Here is a 17,980-nt window from a genome sequence, read left to right as displayed (position 1 = left end):
CGTGTGAAGCTGGGGCAAAATATTCTTCCAACAGCAGTGGGAAGGCCCTAGCTGCCACATGAACGAGCAAGCCCTGCCTGCTGGCTCTGCTTATTTCCAGTGTGCTGCAAGGAGAGGCATCCACGGACTGGGTGGATGTGTCTGCAAACTGTGTGCTGCTCCTAAGTGATTCTTCTTCACGCTGAGCGCATACAGGACATTCAGGTGAGTTCTCCACAGGACGGTAAAGAACTTTGAACTGTTCGTAGTGATGTCTTCAGAAAATCCTGCTATTGTTCACTTAAAAGTGCCACAGAAAAGCTACCTGCCGCCTTCCCACTCATTGGCACAAAGACAGCGCTGCCTTGCTGATAGGTGTATCTGCAAACAGAGTTTCCAGCCCTGATCAGTGACTGGCACAGCTGTAGCTATGGGGTTACACTCCTGTTTTCTTAATAACTAAGATACAGTCCTAAATGCTGGAGAATTACTACTTTAGGCCTTAAAAACCTTGGAGTCCAAGACACGCAGGGAGCTGCTGGTAAAGAAAAACAAATCCCAATGCCTGGTGCCAGGCCACTGCAGAGAGGGGAAAAACACATCTCATATTCTAACAGGCTCTTGAACATGCTTCATGGCTTCAGTCACATAGCATATGGATTCTGCTAACAGCTTCAGTGTAGTTTTTCAATTTATTGACGATTGTTTAAATGTTTTTCCATTTTTTTTTTCCCCTCCAACAATAAAAGTAGGATGCTAATCTCAGCCTAATGCAGCCTCAATTACAAGCAAGAGTCCCAGGAGTTTTCATCCCCTTTCCCCCTCAAACTTTCCAGGCTGACGCTTACCCACGTGGTGCTATTTTATTTTACACTCGGAATTGCATTCTGCGCTAAACAAGAAGCAGAACTGCCTGGTTTGCCTGAAGTTGTTATCAGGATGCTCACAACCACGGTCACACTGAAAAGCAAATGGCTCAGAAATGCGCAGGGCGAGCTCTCCGCACCCCAGCTCTCCGCGTGCCTCGTTTTTGGGATACCCGCTGCATGACCCCCGAAGGCACCACGCGTGACTCTGCTCTGTTACCACTCATGGGACTTTCACAGCTTAAAACAAACGCTACCAAGAGCTTTTACGAGTCCCACTGCCCCATGCACACAGGGTCAGAGGTTTCCCTGCTCACAGCCGTGCTTCCAGCCTCCCCCCGCCCTCCAGCTCATGCTCGCTGCTGTCCTTCCCCCAAATCCCCCTCCCCTATTCAGCCTCCCCGCCCTGCTAACACCCGTTTTCCTGCCTGCTGGGGTCAGACACGCTCCGTAGCTGTACCTGCACGATTAGGGACGCGGCCAGGAGGGGTCCCCGCACCTCACAGCGGCCCCGGGCCCGGCCCGGCCCCCCCCGGCCCTGACAGGCCCGGCCCCGGGGAGGGCCCCGCGCCTGGAGGCGGCTCCGGGGGGGGCACGCAGGGCCCTAAGGCGGTCTCTGGGATCCCGGTGTGTGTTTGGGGTGGCGGGGTGTGTTTACAAAGGCCTTTGGACTGGATGCGAGGAGAAAGCCAGGGAAGAGCTGTCGTTTCCCGAGCCTTCTTTTCCAACAAACGCTCCCCAGGCATTGCAAACTCAAGTGTCCTGGTGGCAAGAGAGATAAACAGGGGGATAAATCAGACTAAGAAACCTCTTTGCACCAGAGGAACAAAGTAAGGACCTAGGAGGAAACACACCTGAGGGTGTCCTTGCTGTCCTCACCAGGTGTGATGAGCTGTGTGCCCTTAGAAGCAAAAGGAGAAAAACAAACAAACAAAAATACACGTCAACACCCTGGGCTCTTTATGCCGGATCTAAACTACAGTAAATATCACCAAATATGAAAGATTCTCCTTAGCAAGATTGGTGCTGGGCCAAGCACTGCCTATGCTGTGGCATAAAAAGTCCCCACTGTAACAGATGGAGCGGCCTTGCCTGTACCCTCTGAGCTGATGGTGCAGGTGATTTGAGAGTCAGGCAAATCTTGTGAGCAGTAAGCTTCAGGCAGATGAGCTTCCCGGGAATAGATTTCAAAATAGCAATTACATATCCTCATTATTTAGTGCCACATACCTTCTGGGTGGTAAATACATCAGTGCAGTATTTATTTGCACCATGTGTTTCGCGTGGCTGAAGGGAGGGAGGTTCTAACAGACAGAAATAATGCTCACGTGTTGCTGTGTCCCAGCAGTAGGATACAGCACCTACCTGGCTTTCAGATGGGGAGTCCCATGCTGGTTTTCAAGTTTTCATCTTGTACTGGACCAGGATCCTCACCTTCTTCAGCGGGCACAAGCTGGCTGTGTGTCTGAACTAAAAAGGAAAAGAAAAACCTTTACTGTCTTGGGTAATGAGCAATTCCTTGCGAGGGGCACAGCAAAGTTTTCCACCAGCTATGCCAGACATACTGGTCCCCCTGGGTACTCGGTGTCCCTGCTGTGGTGTGCAAAGCACCTAAAAAAGTGCTGGTGCCTCAGTATAACCCATGCGGGGAAAACCTTCGACACAAAGGTTGTCTAAGCAGACAGCAGTACATTCACAAAGATGAAACGTTGGCTAGTTGGATGGAAATAAGCATACACACAAGTATTAAATGACTGTTTAGAGACTGTCTCTCTCAGCATTTTGGCAGTTAAAAAGGCTAAGACGTCTGCAACTTATAGGAAACTAAATATTTTTGTTGGTAGTTATCATTCAACATCTTCAATAAAAAAATCTTCACGTGCCAAAGCAGTGCTTTAATGCATGGAGCTCATTGGATGTGTTCCTTTATTTTAAGGCAACAGTGGTAGGTTTACTTGCTTTAAATTTAGTGCCCAAATCCATTTTCCACCTTTCTTTCACATTCTTGCCTTACTTTTCTCCCATTTTTCTCTAAGGAACACACACATTCTTGGTTGTCTTGGCTGTCTTCCTGCTTTTTTTTTTTTTTTTTTTTTTTTTAATGAGTTTCTAATGTATACCCTTTTATTTTTGTTACCATTTAGACTATGCTATTTGAAACTAGGAGGCTGAAAATTCTAAATGATTTTTAGGATTCACTACATTGGACATCTGGCAGATAGTTGGGCACATTTCATATATACTGTTTAAAAAATTCTTTAGTTATTTATTCCAGAATTGTCATGCCTCTCTATTAAGACAAAACAAACAAAACCCAGAGAATTCCATACCTGCAGATATTTTATAAATGTTGTAAGAGTATGTACCTCTTTTCCTGTGTCAATCACCAATCTGCAAGTACTAGCATTTAGGAAAGGGCATCCTGCTTGTGCAGAATGTAGACTGTAGCTCCAGAAGCCATGGTTTTTGATATGCTGACTCTGTGCTGTTGGCCTTACCACCTATTTTGTTAACACTATGTTTCTCAAGTATTTTTTCTTCTTTGTTGTCTTTTATAACCAGTGTTGTCTTTTATAACCCTATTAAATGCATACTGGCTGATAAAAAACATTTTATATTTTGTATGCTTATAATTAATCTTGTAAATGTTCTTATTTTTACTTAGTAACAGAAGTATTTTAGATCAAGACCAAGAATGGCAAATTTTTCAAGCCAGAAGGGGAATATTTTGAGATATTATAAGCATAATAAGGAGGGTGTGAGAACTGAAATGGTCATAAGCCTCATTCTGTAACAGGAACACTCCAAGGTGTTTGCAAGACCGGGTCTCTATTTTTATAAGGAGTGTTACATAATATCTAAGTGAAAAAGTATCCTATCCAGTGGAAATAAAAACAAACTGCCTTCAAGATTACATAATAAGTCAGCAAAATATGACTCATTAGTGTTGTGCTTTTATTTGCTGAGTATCTATAAAACAAAGATTTTTAAAAGAAGTGTGTCAGAAGTACTATGCAGTGAAAATCTGGAGCTTATTTATTTTGCAGTACATTTACGTGTCTTTTTCTCGTCACAATATCATTTTACAGAATCCTGTAGTACAAGATTAGTTTACTTACCCCTTTGGGTTTTACTCTGCCTCTATCATTCATATGGGGAGCTATGATGCGGGGGGGGGGGGGGTAACACTGTTGGTTTCCATATGACTACTAGTCTATGCAGTAAGTTAGTGCCAAATAAATTTAAGGTTGGCAGTAATTAGGAGGTAATGGGTATTGCAAAACATAGTCACAGGCTAACGTGCAAACAGCATAAGAAGCAGCATGTCCTTAGAAAGCAAACCCCAATTTTTGCCCAGTGAATACGTTACCCTGACACAACAGTAAAAGCCTAGAACTAGACCTGTGTTCTCAGCTGAGTGAGACCTACCGACTTTAACAATGGCTTTGTGGTCCTGTCAGCTTCAGCTCTGCACATGTGCTGAGGAGATGCAAGGAGCAACTCGGAGCAGGCCTGAGACGTCACGGGAAGTCTTCAGGAGAAGGAAGGCCACGGTAGAAAAGCCCCAGCAGGGGCAAGCAGCAGCAGGAGCCCGGGGCATGTGTAGGAGGACACAGGCAGCAGCAGCAGCCCAAGGGTATTGGTGTTCAGGCATTAACTCTCTCACAAGCGCCTCTGTGCGGCAGGGCAGGTTGAAGTGGAGCTTAGAAACATAGAAGAACTCGCATTAAATTCAGTAAGACTATGTAAGTAAGTAAATAACACTCAGCCTGCACATGGCTGTGGAACCAGACACAACAGAAAGGTCATGAGGGTAGGAGCTATAAATCAATATATATGTAGCACAGGGGGATGCCTGCCTGGCCTTTTGAAATCCCTAATTGCCACAAAAATAAAAACGTCAGAAACAAAAACTGGCCCTGGTCACAAATTAGCTTCTAGAGTAAATGAGCAGAGGGTGAACTGCAGTTCATTCTTGATGCACATGGGCAGGTTTATCCCCCCACACTCGTATTTATGCACAGAAAGAGCGTGGAGTGACTAGGCCAGGAAATCATGACCATAGGGAGAAAACTGCATCTCAGATTCTTATGAGTGGGACAACGCTCTTCTTAGAAGGTTAGGTCAGACTGGACAAGGACAGGTTAGCACCTAGAGAGCTATGAGGGTGGCAGAGTGCCTATGAGTTGCAGAGGTGAGGGACCAGGACGGTAGTCACACAGGAGGGAAGCGAAGAGCTGCAGCCAGGTCTTGCTTTGGGGACAGAAGTGTCTCCTCTGGAAGTTATTTGTACCGTTACCTACTTCGCTGGTTCACTCCTCATGATGTAGCCCATTCTGAGGTGCCTGGCATCTCCATGGATAGGGAAAGCACATTCACTCTGATTCTAATTCAGAGAAATATGAAAAACAGAAAAGCAGTCCTTTGACTCTAATGAAATCCTGAACAGAGTCCACAGGACAGACAAAGATAGTTGACATCTTGCTTATTCACTGAGATCTACCTAGGGTTACTCTTAAATTAGAGGCTATACAGGGTATTATGTAAAATTCCAAACCTAAGTGTCCTCATTTCTGTGTTGTCCCAATTTCCAATGAGTTCATACTTTGTTGTGCCTGTTAGAATCAGGAGTTAAAAAGCTTTGCAAATACTTTGTAAGGACGTACCAAAGTAGAAAAATAATTTGCAGATTATTTAAAATATTCATTCATATTACTGTGAATTTTAATACAAATCACTGTTAAATCACATTAAGTTAGAAACAAAGTCATATTCATAAAAAAAAAAAAAAAAGGACAAAGCCTGTTGTTAAAAGTTGGTTGTTTTGGAATAACTCAAGAGCGGTCTACAAAGAAAGTGTATGGGGAGGATTTCTTTCTTTATCATTACCCAGGTAAAGGCATAGTAAGATAAATTTAAGTCAAATAGCTGAGAACCTAAGACCAAAGGCTTATTCATGGCCCACTGAAATAACTCCCTTGGACCTAACTCTAAACTGAAAATCCTGGTCACATTATTTTTGAGAAGAGATGGTAAGTAGACAGGAGGAAAAAAAAATATTTTGCAATTTGGACAATCTGTATATAGCAAAGCCACTATTATTTACAGTAAAAATAATTTATGTTGGTAACTGCTTTTGCAGTGAAATGTTTGCAGCATGGAAAAAGTGTGGAAAATGTGATGCGAGCACATAGCTTTTTCGGTCATCCTGCACTTGCTGATTATCTGGCACTGGATAGTGAATCGCCCCCTAAGCCAACCTTCTCCAGGGACGACTTCTTTCCCCAAAGAAAGTTCAGAAATGAACAATTGCTGTTTCATAGAGAGTTTCTAAGTATTCAGAAGAGGTATTCACGCAGCCTAAGCAAGGCTGTCATCTGAGAAAATACGATACGTTTGGCATCGTCTTTTCTTATGAAAGAATATTAATGGTATGTTGGAGACGGTCAGCGATACCTCCCCAAGGTAAGGCAGTTCTTGAGGACGAATGACTCCACAAGCCATGAATGACTCTTTCCAAGCCACATCATTAAAAATGTAATGATTATGGAGACCATATGTTTTTCTTGTTACAGAATTAGTCATTAAATTGTGCCTTTTCCAGTTGTAAACTGATCTTGTAGGCAGGACGACAACTTTATGAAGAAAATAAAATAATCACAGAGTTATAGTCTTTTTTTATATATGTATTCTAGTAAAAGCTTTTTTTTTAAAGAATATGTAGTTGGGTTAGTATTTTTGCCAGTTTCATATACTTCAGCAATGAAATATGGACCCACAAATTGTTCAGTTTTTGGCTAGTGGCTAGCCAAAAAGCGAAGTAATAGGATATAAATTTCCCAATTGGCTGTAAGCATGAATACATCATAGCAGAAAGAAGAATGCCAGACAGATTTTAAACATACAGGACTATTTCAGGAATATTGTCTGACAATTACATTTCAGCCAAAGACACCGAAAACTCCTTTATCAATAGCAAATGTGATATCTGATAAGCACAAGCAAGAAGCTGTTGAAGTAACATGAAGCCCATCTAAACCAGTAACTACACAACAGCAACAGGCTCACCTAACGTGATTTCTTCACAAACTAAAACTTTTCAAGGCAAGATCATAACCACAGTTGATGCTGTGTCTGTAGATCACCACGTTGCTTTTTTTTTTTTTTTTGCCTGAAACAAGTATGTTTTTTGCTTCTGAGGTACACACCTGTGCACATGACAACATACAAGAGCAACAATTTCACTGCAGACGATTCATCCATCAAATTTGGTACACACAGGATCTTTGCAAGGCTTACCATGTTTCTGAAAGCTTCCTTTGACTTCTCTTTTTCTCAGAATGGTGCTGGGTAGGTCAACCTGTGAAACTTTGGAAATTTAAATTTAGAAAGCCACAGTTCATACCATCACCCCACATTCCTAGCCAGCAAGTTGTCACAGGTGTTGTTGCTTTCAAATGCTGCCCTTTGCAAGCACAGCCCTTCCTTTCCCCAAGTTTTATTAGTGCTCACGTGAGACAGCAGTTTGCTCCACAGTTACGCTTTGAGCATCTTCATCTCATTGCATGTATTGTTAGACAGGAGACTACCTACAGCAGAGCACTGACTGCAGAAGTAAGCTACCTGGAGAGAGGAGTAAAGTCTTACCTCTTGATGACTCACTTTAACTCTTAATGCATTAAATCACTGGCCAAATGTCAAATAAAACTGAAGTACTAAGTAAGCCCTCTATTACTGTTGCCTTCTGCTCCATTTACATTAATTGATTTATTTTTTTTTTTCAGTAAACTTTGTAATCTGCTCTTCAATGCCATCATCAATGCCAATAAATTGAAGAAGTGGCACCTATTTTGAAAAATCTCCTGAGCACCACAAAAAGGACAGAGTCAGCTTAACTTTAGTTCCACCCTCTGGAATTAAAAAATAAATAAATAAAAGAAAAAAGAGAGTCCAATCCTGATGCTATATTTAAACACAATAGGAGGAGCTATTGGGTCAAAATAGCTGCTACAATTGTTCTTGTAAGGCTCTCCACTTAAAAATATTTGAAGTTCTCAATGATAAAAAGACCTTGACTATTTGAAACTGGTTGTATAAAACCAGAAGATCTTCATCTCTTCTAATTAAACAAGTTTTTTCAGATAAAAAAAAAAAAAAGAAGAAGAAGAAGAAGAAGAAAAGCTAAGATGACAAAAAGGATTACAATATAGTTTTCATAGATTTTAGGATCCCTTTTGAATTTAAACATCTGGATATGACTGAACACCCAATTCATGCAGGCACTTTGCAGCATAGTTTATCAGACCACAGCTTTATAAAGGCCACTTACTTGTATCAGCTCTGACTCAAAACTGATACATTTTTAATGGATTGTTACTGACATTTGCTGAGACCAGCCAAAACAATGCAAACCAAATTGAAATGGATTTAAATACCCTTAAAGTTTTGTACTGACTTCTTAAAATCCATGTAAAATGGACACTTTTTATTAAGCATGCAAATTGCCATGTAGCCCAAACTCAGATTTACACATTTTCTTTTCAAAGAAGAAGGTTTAAAGCCTTTTACAAATTCTAGAGCAGCACTCTGATTTTAATTTCAATTTTTCTGAAATGAAAATTGAAAGAAATATTTACCAACATGCTCATATTTATCATATGAAACATTATCATGGATTTTAAGAACCATAGTTTTACTTCTTTGGATGACAACGTACAGAGCCACCAAGCTGAATGAGCTACTCTGTAAATCTCCATGTTAAGTCATGCTATCTTCTGCTTTGAAAGTAACCACTTTGCAAATATTTACCCTCTTGGTATGCTGCATACCATGGGAAGGCTTGAGATCAACTAAAAGATCACTGCTGCACATACAAAGCCAAGCTGCCTGAAGCACATTCAAGAAACTGTGTTTTACACTACTGCTACTACTTTTCTATTAGAATTTGAATTCTATTGTGGCTAAAAATACCAGCATGGTTTGCCACTATAGTTTCTTTACTGATGCTTACAATTCACATTATAAGCAGTGCCTCAGAAAGTGAATAAGCATAGAGTAACACTCCCACTTTCTTTTGCAAGGATTTGGCTTGGGCAGGGTTTTAAGAAGAATCTGGGCATGAATGGAACTGCATGACATCTTTGGCACGTTCTTCTAAAAGGATAGAGAGAGTGGAGAGACTGTATGTGAATGAAACCCTTGGGAACTTTTAGAGCTTTTCTTCTATGTACAGTCATTGGCCCATCCCTCAAATGCTGTATGCTTCGCTGTGGTAGCACGCAAACTAGACTCAGTGACTTATATGACTTTTTTCACTTTCGTGTTTCTACATCTGACTCTAGTGGCAAGGAATGAATTATTTCAGAGCTAGAATCTGTCACATATCCCTTGAAAGTAACACTTGAAAATCACACCACGTAGTTCCACCGAACTCAGTCAATACAAGGCTTCCATTTTTACAGGGGACCAATGGGCATATCTTCAAAGAAACCAAGAATCTAAGGGTGCAAACTGACATCTTAAAGTGTCCTACTAGGAGCTAAAGCTCAGTGCCTTTAGGAAAGACGGATGCATGGATCGTCCACAAGTACTCTATGCACGTACCTTTGTCAAGTGTTCCCTGATGCTTTCAGCGCTCTGATCCCAGGTGACTTCTGTTGACCCATTACACTTCTGAGTAACTTACCCAGCTGGATGGTCTGCAGATCAAAGTACAACTACATGGGGTTAACAAGATCAGACCTCAAATGCTCATAAAACAGCTCTGTTTCCAGTGCTACGAGATTGTTGGTTTCATACATTGGTTTCTTAAAAAGGCTTACAAAATCCAAAAAGAGCCCAACGCGCTCTTCCATATCATTCATTTAACGAGAGCTGCTTACCTTGAGTCTGTAAATTTTTATTTGTTTTTACTAAAAGGCAAGTTATTTAATTTGGCAGGATCTACACAGTCACAAATTTTTGCTGAAAGACATACTACAACTGCGTATTTTAAATCAAGAGAGTCTCAGGCAGAACAGCAAAAGAAAAGTGTGCCTTAGTATGGTTTTCAAATGTTTATTGAAAGAACACATGAACTTTTTCATCCAAACAGCGATTCTGCCTGCAGTATCCGTAACAATATTACCCCAAGTTGCTGATTACATAGTGATGAGCCTAAAAACCCAAACAATCCTCCCCCTCCTTCCCACTGGGCACTTTTGCTATTGTCCAGGAGCAAAAATAGTTTTATTAATAGCTTAGCTAGCAAAAGTACAAGGGCGCCAATGGGAAATGTCACTATGTTGGAACAGACACCAACTTTTTGTCTGCTTCAGAAACACGCTCTAAGAAACCCTGCTTTTCAATTTTGGATCTGAAACTGCAATCGCTGCTAGAGCTCCTTCTTACTATAAAAATCTGCATCAGCATTCTCAGGATCTGACATAAGCCTTTTTGGCTGGCTCTTGGGGTTACGATAGCTCAGAGTCACAGATAAGCAAGACCATAAAGAGTACAAATCCTGCCGGAATAGATCCCGTCTCTCACAACGCAAATGGAAATCACAGCTTCAAGTTACGTAGTAGAACAACATTTTACATGAGTAGAGTACATGCCGTTACAAAAGTTTAGGAAAGTTAACAGAGGGTTCACCCTGAACGAGGGGGTAACAATGAAGCAACCCATGCTTCTGCTCTGCACGAGGCTGGCGAGGACCATGGTGGGCAACGAGGCGAGGCGTCGAGGTGCGCTCCGCGGCGAGCACGGGGGGCTCGTTGGCAACCTCCAGGGCAATGCACTGCGGGGCAGTTTATCACCGATACGTGGATGTTAGCTTCGCCGTACCTCCGCCCTCGGGTTTGACAGAGTTTGGGAAGCCCTGTGCAATAAATAGGAGTTTCCAGAGCTCACCCTCAGCCCCCGGGGCTCAGGCGCGGAGATAGTCGTTCTTGAGGCGGCTGAGGCGGGCGCCGTGGCTGCGCACGGTGAGGGCGAGCAGGTCGTGCTTGTCGCGCAGCCCGCTGGAGATGTCGCGGGTCTCGCGGAGCAGGGCACGGGCGTGCAGCAGCAGCCCCAGGAAGCTGTCGCCCAGGCGAGCCTCCTCCCGGCCGCCCTGCTCCTGGCCCTGCCGAAACTTGCCCTCCAGCTCGCTCAGCGAGCGGTCCGAGCTGGAGTAGGCGTCGCTGATCTGCGCGGACTCGCGGCGCAGGTAGGTGCTGTAGCTCTCCTCGCCGTCCAGGTCGTAGGAGATGCTCTTGCCGATGCCCTCCAGCACCCGGCCCGCGTCCTCCACCTGCCGGCCCAGCACCGTCAGCTCCTCCCGCAGGCTCAGCCCGCCGCCCGCCGCCGCCGCCGCGCCGCACCGCCGCTGCTCGCTCACCCTGAAGAGCAGCTGGCAGCGCTCGGGGTCGTCGTTCTCCTCGTAGTCCCCGTCGGGGACGAAGTAGTGGTGCAGCGTGCCGTTGGACATCTCGGGGTACAGCGGGCCCTCGAAGTACCCCCGGCACAGGCTGCACAGCCAGCCGAGCCACAGCAGGCGCAGCGCCCGCATCGCTGCCCGCAGCCTCAGGGCCGGCCGGCGCCGCGCTGCCCCCGCCCCATGGGCGCCCTCCGGGACGGGACGGGACGGGACGCGGGGGCCGGGCCGGGCCGGGCCGGGCCGGGCCGGGCCGAGGAGGGCGGGCGGCGGTGCGGAGCCTGGCGGCGCTCTGGTGTCGGGTTTCAGCGCGCCGCCCTTAAAAGCCGGGCAGAGCACGGCGAGAGCGGCCCCCGCCCGCCCCCGGCCCCGGGCATCGCCCCCCTGGCTCGGCCCGTCCCGTCCCCGCTTGAAAAAAAAAAAAAAAAACGGGTTTGGGGGTGAGGGCAGCGCGCTGAGCCCTGGCGAGGTGAGGGGATGAATGCAGCGAGGGCAGGCGCCCCGCTCGGCTCTGCAGCAGGAGGGAAACCCGCACGCCGAAATGCTGCGGCTCCAGCGCTCCTCTGCGGTGAGCCAACGCTGTGCGGGAACCCAGCAGCCGGGTTACGGCGGGGCTGAGCGCTGCACGTTGCATGGATAAAGCTGCCTTTACCGTTTCTGTATCGTCAAGGTGAGACCACGAAAGGAAGCGGGTGTAAAGTCAGCAGGTCCTTGCACATCCTCTTTCATGGGAACAGGCACCAGCCAGCAGAGATTACACCAAATCCTGCGGCCGGCCCCAGTTAAAACTCCCGCTGCAGTTCATGAAAGCTTTGCACGCAGAAATATGTATACCATCTCCTTAATATAAATATTTAACCAGCATCCAGTGCTGATCATCCCTGCCTTCTGCTCCTTGGAATAATTGATGCTTAGGATTAACTTTACTGGGAAACAGGTCTGCCTCTTCTGTCGTGTCTCTGCATTCTTCACTGTTAGGTTGGACACTGTAGGTTGGAGCCTTGCAGGGCTCTCGGGGCTGTGGCTCTAGCAGCTGTTATGTTGCCACTACTTCAGACACCTACATTTCAAACCCCTTCCCTCCCCTTGGCTTCACTCTGCAAGCACAAGCTCTTGGGCTGCCTTCTTCAGGGCAAAGACAAGGCAAGGTTTTGATTATTCCATGCAAACTGGAAGGGTTTCACCCTAAATTAACTAGTAGCTGACAGACTAAGACACTGGTCAGGAAGCACTGGGCTTGTTTCTCTTTAGACCATAGGCCTAACTGAACCCTCTCACATCTTTGCTGAATGGCCTTATGGCAGGGCTCAGACCAGAGGGCTCTGGCTTTATTTTGTCAGAAAGGGGTGGTGTAGGCCTCTTACTTTTCTCAAGCAGATGGCCGCACTTTCCTGCAACCTAGAGATGAATGAGGCTTACAACCCATCATCTCAGTATTTCTATGTGTCTGGCATTGGTGACTCTGCCAATTCTGTTTTCAAGTGCCTCTGCTACCGATTGCGATGTCAGTATGGGTTCCTGGGAGCTCAAGCAATGGGCTTAAGGACACGGACAGGGCCATTAAGGAAGGACACAGCATACTGAATGCGAGTCCTCACGGTGAGCGTGGCCCTGAATATTTAATGATAACCTACCATGTCAGTGTTCCCAAGTATTGACTTTAGAGCCTACTGAAGCACTTTAGATAAACGCAGAACATCTTACAACTAACAAACTGAGAAACAACAGAAAAGAATAAAACAATCAGTCAGCCAACCAAACAAAAACCTAGCCCAGGACAGCGAGGGTAATAGCTCGACTCTTCACCTATGGACTGCTTTGAGTAGTCCTTCCAATGGACTCCAAGCCCTGGAGTCCATTAAAGCTGCATATGTATACACCTCAAGGTGTGCGGTGTTTGCAGAGTCTGGGCAACTTTTTTTGCACGGCTGAAAAGCCAAGCCAGACAAGCTATCCAAACAGAAACACGCCACACATTTGGAAACATTTTAAATTTGTAATTAAGCTCAGAAAACACTCATATAAATAGGTTGGATTAGGCTAAGCTTTTGTGCTTCAGCTTTCTATAAAAGGTTTAAAGCTTATTCAACGGAGCTTGCTTGGCATTTGTGCTTGGTCTCTGTTTGCCAACAGGGACTCTTTCAAACAATTTTATTCCCAGGGTGCTCTTGTTTCACCTAATATTTTATTTGGTTCCCAATTCTTTGCCAACCGTAGTATTTTATCTACATAAATTTCCACCCAAGCTGGTGTTACTGCCAGTTGACTGGTTTGGCTGAACTTGAGCTGTGGTGGACTCCACTTTTGAGGTCTCTTCGTGGAAGCACCACACTGTAAATCTCTTAGCTATAGCTTTGTCAGCATGGTTATGCTTTCACCAGTTCCACAGTAGGTGAAAAACTCAGCCTTAGTAAATAATTTTTTCCCCCTCTCTTCATATGTTAAGAAACTAAGAGGTGTTTGTTGCTCCCTGCTGCAGCTGCCAGCTCCTGGCCATTACTGTTTTCAATCCAACATGCATTATCCAAGTTTGTTTAAGTTTTATACCAAAGTAGTCTCTCCCTAAGTAACCCACCTGGAATGTCTGCTGCTGAAGGAAGTCTACAATATGGGATCTGCAGCTTTGGTGACTCAGTGGGCAAGCCATTCATAAAGGTTGGAACTTGATGAAAGACACGCAACAGCCTGAGCTATGGCAGTACTTATACACATCAGGATTACAGTGCAACAGAATCCTGTATTTTAACTGAGGATGTAGGTAAACATCAAACAAGGGAGAAGATGTAGACTCATGCTAACAGAACAATATTTTGTAAGAGTAGCCATTATCACTCCAAAATCACATTTAAAAGAGAATAGCCTTAGGAATGTATCAAGATAATCTGAATGCTTTTGAACTGTCCATGAAACTATGGGCATACAAATGAAAATCAGATTTTTTTTTTTTTTTTTTTAAAGAAAGATAATGAAAGTAACATTTACCTTTAAGCACCAAGACCTGAGTTGAAGGGTCAGATATTTTCATCGTAGTTACTCTCATCAGCAACGCTACAGCAATGGCTGAAATAACAACATAAAAATCAGCGTCAGTGCAGAGTTTTTTAAAAACAGTTCTGCCTTTATCTGTGAAGTGCAAGGACAGAAGGGAATTCCTCTGGAATACAAGAAATGCATGGTGGAGAGAACCAGAAGAGAGAGGGCAGTTTTATGCTGAATGTTGCATTTTCTGCTAGGAAACCATAGGGGTAGTTCTGTGAGATCAGAGATCTGTGGAGTTTTGGGGATGCCTCCAAGAAACAGATGTTCTTTGCGGCACACTTGCATGAAGGCCTTCACTGAAATCCTAGCATTGTCAGAAGTCCCGCTGATTTCACTATGACAGTATTTACCCTCTGTGTCTGTTCAAGCAATTTTACATAAATTCCTATTCACAAAACAAAAAGAAAGTACTGAAAATAAAAATAAAGAAGGATACTGATACTGCCTTTTTACAAATACTTGGCATTATATACTCTGCTATGGTAAAGCCATCATTTTTCCAGTGGACAGCATTAGTTTTATAATAATGTGAAGAACAGCAGAGTTTATTCTGCTGAAAAAGTTCTTCCACTTTTGCAACAGCACCAAAATTGGCCTCCAATTGTGTCCAGAAATTGCCAGTGAACTGGTCACAAATACGTAGCTCAGTGCTGGATTTCAGGCAACACTTGCATAATCTTCTCTGCAAGCAGTGCTTTATCTTCAGTCCTTGGCTCACATATGCTTGCTATTTCTGTTGCAGATCATGGTAAACTTTGCAGCATCAGAATATTTCGGATGTAAGCGGTCAGTAATTTAGGGAACAGATATATGTTATATGGTCCTAAAGGCCCCACAGGCTTTAGGGTATAAATGCTGTTTGCTGACTACTGCCTTCTGTTTTTCTGCTGTGAACTGTTATATAGTTTTTTATAAAAAGATACCTTGTTTAAACAGGAGACCAACAAGTATGTGAGTGTAATTTCTAATTGTAGGGTGTAGTACCAAATGCTCAAATGCCATCAAGTTAGGTGTGCAATAATAGCTTATATATTTACCCCCACTAATCACGTTCTTCATCAGTTACTGCTACTGTTATTGCATGTGTGATTACATACATACTTTTTTTTTTTTTTTAATGGGTCACAAAGTTACTGGAAAAATTTAATGAGGCATATTGCTAACTTTTCAGAAAGGAACATGCAAATAAAGTATGGGTGGCGTTTGGATGACTGAGATGCTAATAGCAAGAAAACTGAATTCAGGGGTGGTAGATTTGCACTGTCACGTGTCAAAGTTACAAAAGGCAAAAGGAAGAATAGGCTTTATACTTAGATATTGTATCTACATATTAAATGTACAGAACAATATTATTCTGACTCATTCTTTGTAATAATTTTCAGCAGTTTGCCAATATCCAGCTGTTACAAAGTTACGTAGTAATAGTTTTAACATGAATAATGCCCCATTCAAAGTTTAATAAATTGCCTTCTATATGTATACTTTGCTGAAGTAAAGAATTTTTTTTGGCTTATTAATAGTTTGCTGGTTTATATCCCTTAAATGCACTAGCAACTTTAATAGTTCCTCACAAAAGGGAATGTTGAAAATATTGCCAGGCCGAGCAAATGCTGGACAACTTAAACACGTGACTAGAAATACTGGCTTTTCCTATTTGGCTCTACAACAACTACAGCAGTCGCCGCTGTTTCATTCTGTGCTTTCAGGTTTATCATTATCAGTTGAAGGGTATCAGTTAGGGATACGTGCAAGAATAATGCCAGTTTTTCATAGGAGTATTCGGAACATTGCCATAAGAGTATAACTAGAGATCTTGTAGAAAAGATTAATTTGTAAAATGAAACTTTTATAAGACATTTAATATTCACTCATTCAGTATAAATTTGGAATGCAACACAAAGTAGGAATGAATATGCTGAAGCATAAGCTGTGCCAAATGTTCCAGTACCAGAATGCTGTCTGTGCCTACACTGAAATGTGGAGTTTCTCAGAAAGGTAAGCTTAATTTAGAGTTGGAACACCTGAACAAGAGATTTCTCATGTACAGACTTGTAAAGAAAACAACTCTTTTGGTACCTTATGCTTAAGCTGACAGATTCTGATAACCTTCTGTTTCTTCACAGATTTCAGGATCAAACCAGAGCTGCGACTGGGCACAGTCCTCGGAGTCCTCCAGCCCTTCTCGGATAAGCAATACAGAAAACTGAATTAAAAAAACAAACACAAGTGCTTACAGGCAGCATCAGTAAATGCAGCTGAATGTAAATACAGCTAATAAAAAGTGTGTGCCAGGCTGATTGTCTCAGAAGAATACGCAGTTAGTACTGGATCTACCTCAACTTTAGCCAGCACCAAAATGAGTTCAACCTTGGCAGAAAAATGCAAAGAAAAACATTTTAACACAGCCTGTCTCTGTAGTGGCTGCTGTTTATATAAATATGATTTGGCTAAAGCAGAAAACTGGGGAAATGCTTAGGTTACTTTTGAAAAGAAAAGATGTGTGCTTCCTGGGAAGGGAGAGGATTAAAAGAGAGAAGAGGAGCAAACGTTTACTGGTATTATACTAGTGCTGCTGTTGAAAGTCCTCCAGCCCCATAAGGGATATCTCTACTATTTCTTCACTAAGGTTCCTGAAGTGGAAATAATAACACTTCCTCAGTGGAAATGAAAACACTTTAAAAGCATCACCACTGGCCAGCACATGGAGAAGTTTTCCCATTACTGTAAATGTGGTTTGTCACAGAGTCAGCATATCATACTGTTAAAATGCTGATTTGATTTTCAGTCCTTTCTATGTTATTTTTAACGCTGTGTGTGAATGTGAAAAGGCTGTGTGTGAAAATATATATTTTGCAAATGTTACGGAAACATTGTTCACTGATTTGTCATGATAACACATGCTCCATGTCTCTAAACTGTCAGAAGGAAAATTAGACTCATTTTAGGATTTAAAAAAAAATACTCTTCTCTTTCATTTTCTCCTTACCTCATAGAACAGAAAAAGATTAAAACCTGGCATGTTCTGCTCTGGCAGGGTTGGAAAAGAATGTGAATAAAAACTTTGGAAGAAATCTTAGAGAGTCCAGTGGGGAAATGCTGATGTAATTTCAAATGAGATTAATCCATTGATACAGTTGCTGAGGATTTGCAGCCCTGTGATCAAATACATTAATTTGATGTAGGATCTTGAAAACATCTAAGTTTTCAGAAAGCTGATTTTCACAAGTCCTGTTTTCTAGGTCAGTTCCCTGATTATTTAAGCAGATTTCACACTATATAATTTCCAGTTTTGCCACCTTTATGAGGATGGCATTTTCTGATATACACACACAATCTGATCTATTAAGGTCAGGGATGAATTTCTAAACAGAAGTTAGTTCCTGACAAATTTTATACTGATTAGTCATTAAGTTTCCTCTTCTCACCAATCTTTTAAAGTCCGTGGTGGTGACTTTAGAGTGTGAGCCTACATAATCAGCCTAACCAATTGCATGAAGTTTAATAAAACGTTTCTCTGCAATAGTTTAATTTTTCTATGCTCTGCTGCACTGCAGACTGAAACATTCATGATAGTATCTTTTGTACAGATAAAGTAAAAGATGGAAAGTGATTAAAAAAAATAAATCATAGGACTTAACTGGTTAATCTCCTCTCCCATGCTCTTCCCAGTGTGGCAAATAAAAAATAAAACAAAACATGC

The 17,980-nt window shown here is 43.0% G+C and overlaps 2 protein-coding genes and 1 long non-coding RNA gene across 4 annotated transcripts in view; all 3 read right to left on the bottom strand.

Annotated features, from left to right (window-relative positions):
- The window catches only part of BBOX1 (gamma-butyrobetaine hydroxylase 1), a 42,386-nt gene extending 40,923 nt beyond the window's left edge, over positions 1 to 1,463 (bottom strand). Inside the window, exon 1 of the mRNA XM_068684997.1 lies at positions 1,306 to 1,463. The gene's annotated coding sequence lies outside the window, so the exon portion shown is untranslated. The remainder of the gene's footprint in view (positions 1 to 1,305) is intronic.
- Positions 1,464 to 8,316: 6,853 nt separating this feature from the next.
- LOC137857870 (uncharacterized) overlaps positions 8,317 to 17,980 on the bottom strand; it is a 102,604-nt gene continuing 92,940 nt past the window's right edge. Inside the window, exons 7-9 of one of the 2 annotated variants that reach the window (XR_011097316.1) lie at positions 16,357 to 16,483; positions 14,224 to 14,301; positions 8,317 to 9,544 (exon numbers count right to left, since the gene is read on the bottom strand). This is a non-coding gene — a long non-coding RNA (uncharacterized lncRNA). Of the gene's footprint in view, positions 9,545 to 12,607; positions 14,302 to 16,356; positions 16,484 to 17,980 lie in introns of those variants that run through there. The other variant, XR_011097317.1, reaches the window with a different exon arrangement.
- On the bottom strand, positions 9,887 to 11,554 carry FIBIN (fin bud initiation factor homolog). The gene has a single exon (XM_068685000.1). It carries the CDS (start codon positions 11,374 to 11,376, stop codon positions 10,753 to 10,755), a length of 624 nt encoding a protein of 207 aa, XP_068541101.1. The 5' UTR covers positions 11,377 to 11,554; the 3' UTR covers positions 9,887 to 10,752.

Source organism: Anas acuta, chromosome 5 (genome assembly GCF_963932015.1).
Source record: "Anas acuta chromosome 5, bAnaAcu1.1, whole genome shotgun sequence".
In the NCBI taxonomy this organism is placed as follows: domain Eukaryota; kingdom Metazoa; phylum Chordata; class Aves; order Anseriformes; family Anatidae; genus Anas; species Anas acuta.
This window is presented reverse-complemented; position numbering and strand designations above follow the sequence as displayed.